General features: G+C 40.5%; 1 protein-coding gene across 5 annotated transcripts in view; it reads left to right on the top strand.

Moving 5' to 3' along the window:
* Window positions 1-13,087, top strand: part of SRPK1 (SRSF protein kinase 1) — a 92,810-nt gene that overhangs the window by 62,722 nt on the left and 17,001 nt on the right. For all 5 annotated transcript variants that reach the window (XR_013416474.1, XR_013416475.1, XM_015136229.3 and 2 more), the window contains one exon: window positions 4,542-4,649. Coding sequence is in view for 3 of the 5 variants with exons in the window: in XM_015136229.3 (XP_014991715.3) it covers window positions 4,542-4,649 (108 nt within the window). In the remaining 2 variants the exon portion in view is untranslated. The remainder of the gene's footprint in view (window positions 1-4,541; window positions 4,650-13,087) is intronic.

A 13,087-nucleotide genomic window follows, 5' to 3' on the forward strand; every position in this document is an offset into this window, starting at 1 on the left:
CCCGGGAGTGCATGAGAGTGCTAGCCTCCCCTCTCCTTCCTCAGAGCAGTGGAGTGACAGCAGCTGTGTCTGCAGATCCCTGGTATCAAGGCTGTCAAAATGGCACCCAGCTGAAGCCGCTTAGATTCAGATGCCTGTGGGATTCTCTTTGGGTTCCCTTTTTGGAGCAACATCTGTCCAAACTTTAGGCAGTTCTGTATGTCAGGCCTGAGGCCCTAGTTGGTTCAGGGTTTCTCCCATAACCAAGGTCATAAAACCCATTTTCAGAATGTGGAATGCTGGGGATTTCTCTCTTACTGTATGCCCATGCCGGTTTCCTCAAACCCTTTCCTTACTTCTGGTGCTTCCTATCACTTCTCTGGTGAATCCTAGCATTCTTTCCTGGACAATCTGTTCAAAATGTGGGTATCTTCTGACTGTTCTAGTTCCTTTCTGTGGATAAGGCACATACTACCTGTGTCTAGTCGGCCATTTTAAATGTAAGTCAAGTCATATATTCTCTAAACTTTGCAGTGGCTCCCTTCAGAATGAATACCAAAGTCCTTACCCACACACCACCAAGCAAAGAGAACTTACTCTTCCTTCTGCTTGGAATCCTCTTCACGTACAACTCCTTCATTTTCTTTAAGTTTTTACCCAGATATCACTTATCAGGGAGATCTTCCCCCCTAAACACCTAATGTAATTAACAAACTGCCACTCCCCAAACACATACCTTTATCATATTCACTCATGTATTTGCCTACTCTTCCTTTCTCCCTGTAACTTTTTTTTCTCCACAACACTTAACACAACCTAATATTGTATGTTTATTTGCTTAATAAGCCTCTCAATAGAATGTACATCATATCACAACAAAGTTTTTCTGGTTTACTGCTGTATCTATATTTAGTACTTAGAACAGTGCCTGGTACATAGCAGGTACTCAGTAAATATTTTAGCAAATAAATTGTGGAGAAATGTATTGACTCTAACAAATATCACACTGTACAAATGTCAAATGCCAGTTTCCTGTCCACACCATGTTTCAGGCTCCTGTGCCTTTATGTTTGGAACACCTTCATGTGTGTTTTCTTACCTATGTGGCACACTTTTCTTTATTCCGGTAGAGTCTTCTGTTACTTACATCACAACAGAATTAATCTCTCTTCAACTTTTATAACAAGTCTACTCTGTTAATTCATTCCCACCCTGTGATAACCCGTTAGTCCATTCGTGAAGGCAACCCCTCATGACCCAGCCACCTCTTAAAGGCTTAAAGGTCCCACCTGCTAGTAGTACTGTGAACATCGGACATGAAGTTTCAATATTAGTTTCAAAGGGGACAGACATTCAAACCATAGCAGTGTCTCTGCATTTAAAATGACTGCGTTCTTGGCTCACACCTGTAATCCCAGCACTTTGGGAGGCTGAGGCGGGCGGATCACGAGGTCGGGAGATCGAGACCATCCTGGCTAACACAGTGAAACCCCGTCTCTACTAAGAATACAAAAAAGAAATTAGCCGGACTTGGTGGCGGGCACCTGTAGTCCCAGCTACTCGGGAGGCTGAGGCAGGAGAATGGCGTGAACCCAGGAGGCGGAGCTTGCAGTGAGCCGAGATCACACCACTGCACTCCAGCCTGGGTGACAGAGCGAGACTCCATCTCAAAAGAAAAAAAATGACTATGTTCTTTTCACCCATTCACTCATTCAGCAAACATATTGGCACATACTCTGATGTAGGCATTAGGACACAGTGGTGAACAATACATGTGTGTTGCACCCCATTGGATTCAGATTGGATCTCACTTCTTGATCTCTTCAGCACATCAGCATATGGCATTCAGTAATGGAATTTTACATAATTTTTAATGAGCTGTATTATTAAAAATATTAAAAATACAGTCAACTTTTGAACAACATAGGTTTGAACTACACAAGTCCACTTATACACAGATTTTTTTTAACCAAACAAGGATCGAAAACAGTATTCGAGGAATGTGAAATGCACATATATGGAGGGCTGGCTTTTTGTATATTTGAGTTCTGGGCCAACTGTGAAACTTGAGTTTGCACAGATTTTGTTATGCTCGGGGAATTCGGAAACTAATCCCCGAAGTACACTGAGGGACCACTGTACTAAGCTTTTTATTCTTTTTTTTTCTTTTTTCTTTTTCTTTTTTGCTTATCAGGCATGCATTTATTTACACAGTGGGGGAGACAGTGAGTTATTGAAGCTTTTATTTAAAACTTTGCCTACTTCTTTCACCAGTTTTTCACTCCCCATAACAGTATTTACCTTTATATTACTAATAACAGGTTATATTACTCCAATTTTGTTTTCAGTGTTACATATTATTTTTTTCCTCCTGGAAAATAGGACTTATCTAGCATCACAGCACAAATTCCTCATTTCCCCAATGTATCTAATTTTTGGCTACATGATCATTCCATGTTTATATCATTGAGACTCTAATGCTATCCTCAGCTGAAGTGAGCATATATTGTGGTTCCTTTTCCTTTCTGAACCTTTCTATGGTTTCCTTCCGTTCTGAAACATGTTATAAAACATAACATAATGAAACATAACATGTTTCATTTGCTTAGTTTTCTTTGTACTGTTGATCACTTAATTCAATCCCATACTTTTACCCAGTGTTGTAAATACACTTTAATATGTACAGATACGGCCGGGCGCGGTGGCTCAAGCCTGTAATCCCAGCACTTTGGGAGGCCGAGACGGGCGGATCACGAGGTCAGGAGATCGAGACCATCCTGGCTAACACAATGAAACCCCGTCTCTACTAAAAATACAAAAAAATTAGCCGGGCGAGGTGGCGGGCGCCTGTAGTCCCAGCTACTCGGGAGTCTGAGGCAGGAGAATGGCATAAACCCGGGAGGTGGAGCTTGCAGTGAGCCGAGATAGCGCCACTGCACTCCAGCCTGGGCGACAGAGCGAGACTCCGTCTCAAAAAAAAAAAAAAATATATGTACAGATACATTGAGTGTTCTTTCTACTATTATCTTTCTAAAGCGCTCTATCCTAGAACCTGGAGTCTTCTAATCTCTGTTCATCTGATTGGGTTGCCCTGTAGGTCTGCTACATAACTATCACTTGGGATTTCCCTTCACCGTCATCCTGGAGATTTATTATTTTCTCTATATATATATCCCCTGTTTTCTGTGTCTCCTTTCTTTCTTGGTTTATGTCATCTTTTTTGTAGAGTACATGCAACATAAAATAGTTTCCTGAGAAAGGGTATGAGATTGGGTGGGAGAAGGGTAGGATTTGCACATCTGATCGTCTTTATTCTGCTTTCACACTCAGTTTCCTATGTAGAGAATTCTAGGCTAGAAAACATTTTCTTTCAGAATGTCGTTGCTCCATTGCTTTTTAGTTTCCAGTCTTGATGGTACTAAAGACCGATGCCATTCTAATTCTTAATCTTTATATGAAACCTTTTCCCCCAGTGGAAGTAACATAATTTCATAGTGATGTGCCGCACTCAGCCTGTTTTCACCTCTCATACTAAAGATTTGATGTTCACTTTCAACATTGAAACTCTGATTCTTTGGTTTTGAATCTTAATTTTTTTTTTTTTAGGCGAGAAAATGTCACAGTTAAAAAGAGTAATCTTTCAGAAAGCCATATTTATGAATGAAAATAAAATGTCTAGTATGTACTTAAAATCTGGTGTAGGTGCAGTGGCAGGGTTGGGATACAGTTGAAAATAGACTGGCAATGAGTGGTAATTGCTTTGTGACACTAGTATAATAAATGGCATGGGGTTCATGATTCTTTCTACTTTTGTATATATTTGAAATTTTCCATGATAAAAATAAATGAATAATGAAGGAAAAAAGCAGCTTAGTATGAGTCATATACAGGAAACAAAATTCAGTTATTCAAATGTGATAGAAAAGTGTGGAAGACGATTCTCTAATCCCATTGAAATTTAAAAACAGGGAACTGTGTTTGTGAAAAGAGGAAATTACACAGAGAAAGCCTTCAGGTAGAAAACTAGTATAGACCAGGGCTTCAAAGGGTACTAGATGAAATTTGACTAAAACAGCAAAAAGTACTCTAGGTAGAACATCAACATCACCAATAAAGGCACAGAAAGATACTTATTAAAGACAAGTATAGTAAATTGCAAGGTTAAAGAGTTTGGATTCCTTGGTGTGGTAGCTCACGCCTGTAATCCCAGCACTTTGGGAGGCCAAGGCGGGTGGATCACTTGAGCCCAGGAGTTTTGAGTCCAGCATGGGCAACATAGCAAGACCTCATCTTTACTAAAACAATTTTTAAAAAGAATAAAGCTGTTGTTGTTTCCTAGACCTGTGTATCTATTGTTTGTAAAAATAATTTGGAGTAGCTGTGTGTAAGGCAAAGGATTGTTGGAGCTAATAACATAAAAATGCTGTTTAAGAAATAAGCAAAGTGAGAACTTTGGTTTGGGAAAAACTTCAGAGAGTTTGTTTTCATCTTCATTGTTAAGCAGTATTGACTTGTTACTTTTTAGAATGAAGTTTAAAATACTGTTTCCTTCATTTTCTCAGCACAAACATTTCACTGAAGATATTCAAACAAGGCAGTATCGTTCCTTGGAAGTTCTGATAGGATCTGGCTATAATACCCCTGCTGACATTTGGAGCACAGCATGCATGGTAATGTTTTTTCCCCTTGGCTTTCACTTGTTAAGTGGTACATATCTTGCCCTGTTTGCTAATTTCAGTAAACCAGCAAATTAACTAGCAGAAAAGAACGTAACACAGATGACTTACCATAGGAATTCTAAATTCTGTGTCTAGAGAGGTCCGAATTCAAAAATCTGTCTGGCATTTCATTTGGTTACTGCCAAGTTCCTGTTAGGTGAAGGAACTAAATGTTTCTTACTACAGATTGTTGGGGGGAAAAATAATGAAAATAACTACTAAGAGGTGTTGTTGGTTTTGATTAGGAGATTACAAGTGTCTTTGCATTTTTAGCACTCATCTGTTTTCAGATCAGAGAAACCCCTGGCAACTGCTTCATTTTGTACAATTCTGCAGCTCCTCAGATATCTTTGTAGCTCCCAAGATGTGAAGTCCAATCATTCATAGATTCGTAAATGGCTATTTAGTCCCCGGCAAGCAACTATTCTAGTGGTCAGATTTAGTTGATCATAAATGATTTCCTACTAATAGCCTCATGTTGGAATGTGTTACATTGTTTCTTAAAATGTATTATACTCCTTAATATCTTTAATCACCACAATTTCTAACCGTGTTTGTTTACTTGTTTCTCTTCTGTGTTGTAAGCCCCGTACTGTCAGGAATCATGGCTGTTATGTATTCATTGCCTGACACATTTTGAGTGATCACTTACAATGTAGTTCCGATGCTAACTACCCAGAGTTATCGCACCCTTCATAGGTTAAGAGCATAGTTCCCCACAAGATTGCTCTCACTTCAGACACTAACCACAAGCCTCAGGATCCACAAGCCACCTGTACTTCTAACCAACTGGCTACAAATTAAGAGGTTTGCATTACCCCCTCAGAAAGTGCTAAGCTTGCTATAGTTTGTTTATAAAGAATACAAATTAGGACACACGGGAAAGTCTGAGAGGGTACTAAACATGAAGCTTCTATGTCCTCAGGACTTGTCACCCTCCTGGCACATTGATGTGTGTCACCACCGAGGGATGCTCACCCAAGCTTCAAGTGTTCAGAGTTTTATTGAGATGCCATTAATTAGGTATTGATTGAATCATTGGCCATGTGATTGAGCTCAGTCTTCAAGCTTTCCCTCCCTTCCCTGGAGGTTGGGAAGTTGGAAAGCCCCAATCCTCTGATCATGTGGTTGGTCTTTCCCGTATGTCCAACCTTGATCTTAAAACTATGTAGCGGCTGGCCGCAGTGGCTCATGCCTGTAATCCCAGCACTTTGGGAGGCTGAGGCAAGTGGATCACTTGAGGTCAGGAGTTTGAGACCAGCCTGACCAACATGATGAAACCCTATCTCTACTAAAAATTAGCCAGATGTGGTGCATGCCTATAATCCCAGCTACTTGGGAGGCTGAGGCAGGAGAATCGCTTGAACCTGGGAGACAGAGGTTGCAGTGAGCCAAGATCACACCATTGCACTCCAGCCTAGGCAACAAGAACGGAACATCAAAAATCCAACTATATAGGGCCCCAGCATGAGTCACTTTGTTAATATAAACTTAGATATGGTCCAAGAGACCCACCATGGATAAAGACACCTACCTCTTGGAAATTCCAAGGGTTTAGTGAAGGGGTGGCCTGCCCCTCCACACCTGTGGGTGTTTCTCATTAGGTGGAAAGAGAGATTTGAGAAAAGAAATGAGACACAGAGACAAAGTATAGAGGAAGAAAAAGTGGGCCCAGGGGACCAGCGCTCAGGATACAGAGGACCCCCGCCTGCACTGGTCTGTGAGTTCCCTCAGTATTTATTAGTCATTATCTTTACCATCTCAGAAGAAGGGAAGTGGCAGGACAATAGGTTCATAGTAGGGAGAAGGTCAGCAGTAAGACATAGGAATAAAGATCTGTGTGACTTGAATAAGTTTAAGGAAAAGTGCTGTGCCTTGATATGCATATGTAAACATCTCCATAAACTTTTTTAGTGCATAAAGAGCAGCATTGCCGCTAGCACATCCCACCTTCAGCCCTAAGGTGGTTTTCTCCCATCTCAGTAAATAGAACGTGCAATGAAGTTTTATACCGAGAGGTTCCATTGCCCAGGGATGGGCAGGAGACAGATGCCTTTCTCTATCTTAACTGCCAAGAGGCCTTCTTTCCTCTTACACTAATCCTCCTCAGCACAGACCCTTCACAGGTGTCAGGCTGGGGGACAATCCAGTCTTTCCCTTCCCATAAGGCCAGATTTCAAACCATCACATGGGGAGAAAACTTGGACAATACCTGGCTTTCCTAGGCAGAGGTCCCTGCGACTTTCTGCAGTGTATGTGTCCCTGGGTACTTGAGATTAAGAGAATGGTGATGACTTTTTTTTTTTTTTTTTGGGACGGAGTCTTGCTCTATCGCCCAGGCTGGAGTGCAGTGGCATGATCTTGGCTCACTGCAAATTCCGCCTCCGCCTGCCTCAGCCTCCCGAGTAGCTGGGACTACAGGCACCTGCCACCACACCCAGCTAATTTTTTCATATTTTTAGTAGAGACGGGGTTTCACCGTGTTAGCCAGGATGGTCTCAATCTCCTGACCTCGTGATCCATCCGCCCACTTCGGCATCCCAAAGTGCTGGGATTGCAGGTGTGAGCCACCGTGCCGGGCCCATATCATTGGTCTTTAAAGCTGATGGACTGTCTGAAGTAAGGTTTTAATATTGTTGCACAAAATGAAAGAATATTGGAATAAAATCTCAGGCTTCTTTCTTGCCACACTTTAAAGCTTTGTATTTTGAGGAATTTTATTTGAGTTAATTTGCTATAGAAAATGATAAATGATGGAGATGCCACCAGCTATAAAGTGTACCTGGTTAATAGATGGCATCTGATTTATTAAAATGTGGATTTGCTAAGATGTAGTTTTTAGTAGTGGATTAATTGTTTACTGTAAGAAGATGAGGACTTTTTTTTCTTATTCCACATTTCTATTTTGTTTGGGGGCAGTAGATCCTGCTTGATATTTAATAAAGTATTTCTAATGTCAGGCTTAAGAAGTAAGGCTGAAAGATAAAGGTGTCATTAATCTTGCCTCATAGTTCTGGACCCACTCACATGTCAGAATTTTCTTCATCAAGGAACGCAAGGTACTTACCTGACATGAGACAATATCATGAAAAATTGAGCCCCATTTGATCCTCAAATTTTATTTTGCCAGTCGACATAGAAAAACAAAATGTTGCTTTAAATTTGATCATAGAGGCCAGGCGTGGTGGCTCACGCCTGTAATCCCAGCACTTTGGGAGGCTGAAGCGGGCAGATCACAAGGTCAGGTGATCGAGACCATCGTGGCTAACACTGTAAAACCCCGTCTCTACTAAAAAATACAAAAAAAAAGTTAACCGGGCATGGTGGCGGGCGCCTGTAGTCCCAGCTACTCGGGAGGCTGAGGCAGGAGAATAGCGTGAACCTGGCAGGCGGAGCTTGCAGTGAGCTGAGATCGCGGCACAGCACTCCGGCCTGGGTGACAGAGCGAGACTCCGTCTCAAAAAAAAAAAAAAAAAAAATTGATCATAGAGCAAAAATTCTGGAATATCAGAAGTGCCTGAAGAGATGGATCATCCTGCATCCAAAGTAATTAATGGATGGAAAGATTAGAACCCTCTCTGAGAGGTAATGAGATGAACAAGTTGAGATTGCCTACCACATTGATGATTGAGGAATAGATAGAAGGGCAATTATAAAAAGGGAAAAGGGGACCCAGGTGTGGTGGCTTATGATTGTAATTCCAGCACTTTGGGAGGCTGAGGCAGACACATTACTTGGGGTCACGAGTTCAAGACTAGCCTAGCCAACATGGAGAAACCCTGTCTCTACTAAAAATACAAAAATTAACTGGTCGTGGTGGCACATGCCTGTAATCCCAGCTCCTCGGGAGGCTGAGGCACAAGAATCTTTTGAACCTGGGAGGCAGAGGCTGCAGTGAGCTGAGATCACACCACTGCACCCCAGCCTGGGCAACAGAGCAAGACTCTGTTTCAAAAAGGGGGGGGTGGAAAGGAGAAAATATTTGTGTAGAACATGACAGAGTGAGACTCTTGTCTCAAAAAAAAAAAAAAAAGAAAAAAAAATTTCGAACATTGAGTCAGGACAGGTAGGACCATAACTGGCAGGATGAGATTATCTTCTTCTCTGGCCTTTGAATACCCTTCCTCCCGCTGTGGGGAAGTATGTTTATAGTCCCCAGTTGTCTTCCTTTTCTGGTAAATTCCTCTTTTGAAGTGATTGCTTTCTGGCATATGTTCCTTTTCTTCACCTTTTGGTCTCTGAAATTCAGAACAGGATTTGTGGGACTCCCATGGGCACTTGTGAGAGGTTCGGTGAGTATAGCTACACATATTTAGGACATGGGGTGAAGTGCATGTCTTTGTCAACCCCAGAAGTTGGCCAATTACTAATCAAGGGAAAGGTTAGGGGAAAAACTAGAGAATATGCAGTCATCCCTCAATGTCCTCAGGGGATTGGTTCTAAGACCCCTTGCAGATACCAAAATCCACAGGTGTTCAAGTACTTTACATAAAATGGCATAGTGTTTGCGTATAACATATATAACCGTATGGCCTCTGTATACTTAAATTGTTTCTAGATTACTTATAATACCTAATATAATATAAATGTTATGTAAAGTTGTTGTACCATATTTTTTTAACTTGGTGTTTTTGTTGTTGTTGTTTCGTTTTGTTTTTTTTAGGGATGGGATCTTGCTCTGTTGCCCAGGCTGGAGTGCAGTGGTGTGATCATAACTCAATATAACCTCAAACTCCTGGGTTCAAGGGATCCTACCACCTCACTCCCCGAGTAGCTAGGACTATAGGCATGTGCCACCCACTTGGCTCATTTTTAAATTTTTTTCTCATAGAGACCAGGTCTTGCTATGTTGCACAGACTGGTCTCAAACTGCTGGCTTCAAACTACCTCAGCCTCCCAAAGCACTGGGATTACAGGCATGACTCACTGTGCCTGTCCTTTACTTGTTTTTTTATTGTGCTGTTGTTGCTGTTTCTGAATATTTTTAATCTGCAGTCAGTTGAATCTGAGCATGTGGAACCTCAGACACCCAGGGCTGACTAACTTAATTCTTGGTCAGATGTTTCAGTAAGGGAGTGAATCTTTCAGAAATGGGATCCAAAGGGGTTTATCCGTAACTGTCTTTGTCTAGAATTCTTAAGGCTACTAAAATCCTTAAACTATCAAAATCCAAAGTGTAGTAATTTAACCCAAGAGCTCTTTCTCCATCATCACCAATTCACAATCTGAGCTGCCTGAATGAAAAGGCAGAAATGTCTGCAGGTGGTTATAACTTCTAGCACTATGCACAATAGCTGTTTAGATTTCACCAAAGATTGTCACCTTTGTTCAACAGCAATAAGTCAGTGGAGGCCAGATTTTGAATGCTATTTTAGTAAGTAATATTTTGAGTTCTTTTTGTACAATTTCCTTATCCTATACAATGAAAGCTATAGGTTTGCTTTTATTTATTTTTTTGTTTTTGCTGCCATAATGTTCCGCTAAACAGAGGTAATACAAACACCAAAAAACAGAGTATAATCTCATCTCTTTCACAGTTCTATAATAAAATCACTAGGACGTGTGTCTTTACAGTAGATTCCTGCAGTTGGTATGTGCAGAAGTATCTGGATCCCAGGCATTGCTGTCAGTGAAGGTAAAGGAGAGCTGGGTATTTGCTGTATTCAAGAGATGGGAGTGATTAAATGCACAGCTCCCAAAGTTAGACATTCTAAACAGGGAAAGAAGCAGGAGGAATTGAGAGAGGCAAGCATTTGTTCCCCAGGAATGATGGCGTTATAGTTAATTAACTATAGGACCTTCATTATAACCCCAGTGAATAGCACACAGTTGAGAGGAAGGCTTTAAGCTGACACCAGCCGGGGTGCACTAGATCCCTGGGGCAAGATAGTCTCCATTTTAATCATTCATAGCTTGTACGATCTGTTCACGTAACTGGATGTTGGAATATTTATTTTAGGCATGCTTTGATTACCAAAGAAAAATTAAAGCTTTAAGTCTATAGTAGTACCTTGCCCTTATTGTTTACTTTTTGTCTATATCAATTAATGAGAACTTAAATGGATAGGCCTTTCCTCTTAACTGAAAAAGGACTCAGCCCTTGGCCCTCTTCTCTCTCTTCCTGGGGGATTTCATCAAGTCCCATGATGTCTCTAGCCTCAGCTCATCTCTATACTTAATCCAACTTTTTATGTCCAACTGTCTGCTTGACAACTCCATTTGAATATCTGATAAATATCTCAAATGTAACATTTTCAAAATAGAGTGCTTGGTTCACCCTACACATCCTGTTTTTGTAAATTATCCCCCTGTTCACCCAGCCACTTAGACTAAAAGCTTAGAACCTGAACCTTTTAGGTTAATTCTTAATTCTGTTTTCCTCTGTCTACATCTAGTCCATCAGCTGTTTTTATGTGTTTTACCTTCAGAATATATCCAATACCGGCTAGGTGCAGCTCATACCTGTAATCTCAGCACTTTGGGAGGCTGAGGCAGGTGTATCACCTGATATCAGGAGTTCAAGACCAGCCTGGCCAACCTGATGAAACCCTTTCTCTACCAAAAATACAAAAATTAGCCGGGTGTGGTGGTATGCAACTGAAATCCCAGCTACTGGGAAGGCTGAGGCACGAGAATTGCTTGAACCCAGGAGGCAGAGATTGCAGGGAGCCAAGACTGCACCACAGCCTGAGTGACAGAGCGAGACCCTTTCTCCAAAAAACAAGAAACAAAAAAAAAATCCAATACCAACCACTTTTTACTTTTTCCATTAACTCATTATAACCCATGCCATCATCATTTCACAAATGGATCAATACAGTGACCTCCTAATTTCCTTTCTCTGCTTCTGTTTTTCTCCCTTCGTGTCACATTATCACATAGTGGCCTGAGTGGTCTTAAGTGTTAATCAAATCATATTACTCCCCTGTTTTAAATCCTCTAATTGCATCTATTCCACTCAAAGTCCTATTTTCTTTCCCTAGTCTTGTGAAGCTCATTCTTACCTTGGACCTTTGGACGTGCTTTCTCGTTCACCGTATGCAGGTCTTTGTTCAACAGAATCTATTTAGAGATATCTTCCTGACGACTTTATTTGAAATAACCCCCACTTTATCACTTTTCTTTGTCACATAGAACTTGTGACTCCCTGAAATACATGGGGTTTTTTTATGTTTGCTTTCTGTATGAGGCAGGGAAATTGTCTGTGATTCTTAAATAGGAAAGGGATATGTGCAGTAGACATATGCATTTTGGAAAAGTTCTTCAGCAATTCTTACGTACACCTTTGATACAGAACCATTTATTTGCTTTGACTAATATAATTTACAGCTGTGTTAAGACTGGAAAAACACTACTTTTAAAACTGGAAGTGAGTGGTAGAATATATTTAGTAACAACAAAAAAACTAATAACTGAACTCGGGAGTTTCCCAACCGTCCTTTTTGACCTGTGGCTATTGTAACCTTCTTTCATCCTTTCTAGCGCTGAAACATCGCTTCCTTGCTGTTAAGACATCTTTCCTTTGCTTCATTCCCCTGCTATTGGTTGTTTGCAGAGCACTAACCACTAGGACTGGGTACTTAATTATGTTACTTCTCCATATCAAGAGGAGCAGTAAGTAGACTTCTAAACAAAATTTGAACAAAACTTGGCATATCTGGTTTGAAATGAGTTTCAAAGCCACCTTCAACTTAGTATCTTCATGATTTGAGCAATTAAATATGGTTAGTAACAGAAATAAGGTATGAATGATACTTGTCAGATATTTCTAGAAATATTGTTATAGTTAAAACTAAATTTACTTTTTCCCTTTTTTTGTCTTTTTTAACTCTTTAATCATTATCTCTCCATTATCTTCACCCCCCAGCCTCTGTAACCACCATTCCGCTCTCTGCTTCTATGAGTTCAATTGTTTTAGATTTCACATATAAGTGAGAGTGTTGCAGTATTTGTCTTTCCGTTCCTGGCTTATTTCACTTCATATTATGTTTTCCAATTCCATCCGTGTCATTGCAAATGACTGAATTTCCATCTTGTTTTTAAGGCTGAATAGTATTCCATTCCATTGTGTATACAAGTTGAATATCCCGAATCTGAAACACTTGGTACCAGTTTCAGTTTGGGAAATTTTTTAGATTTTGGAATATTTGCAGAATACATACTGTCTGAACATTTCTAATCCAAAAATCTAAACTTCGAAATGCTCCAAATGAGCATTTCCTTTGCATGTCGTGTCAATTTTGGATTTTGGAGCAACCTGTATATACCACATTTTATTGTCTGTTTATCTGATCTGTATAGACTCAACTTAGATTGATTTTAAAATCAACTTAGGTTGATTCCATAACTTGACTATTGTGAATAGTGCTGCCGTGAATATGGGAATGCAG

Source organism: Macaca mulatta, chromosome 4, assembly GCF_049350105.2.
Source record: "Macaca mulatta isolate MMU2019108-1 chromosome 4, T2T-MMU8v2.0, whole genome shotgun sequence".
In the NCBI taxonomy this organism is placed as follows: Eukaryota; Metazoa; Chordata; class Mammalia; order Primates; family Cercopithecidae; genus Macaca; species Macaca mulatta.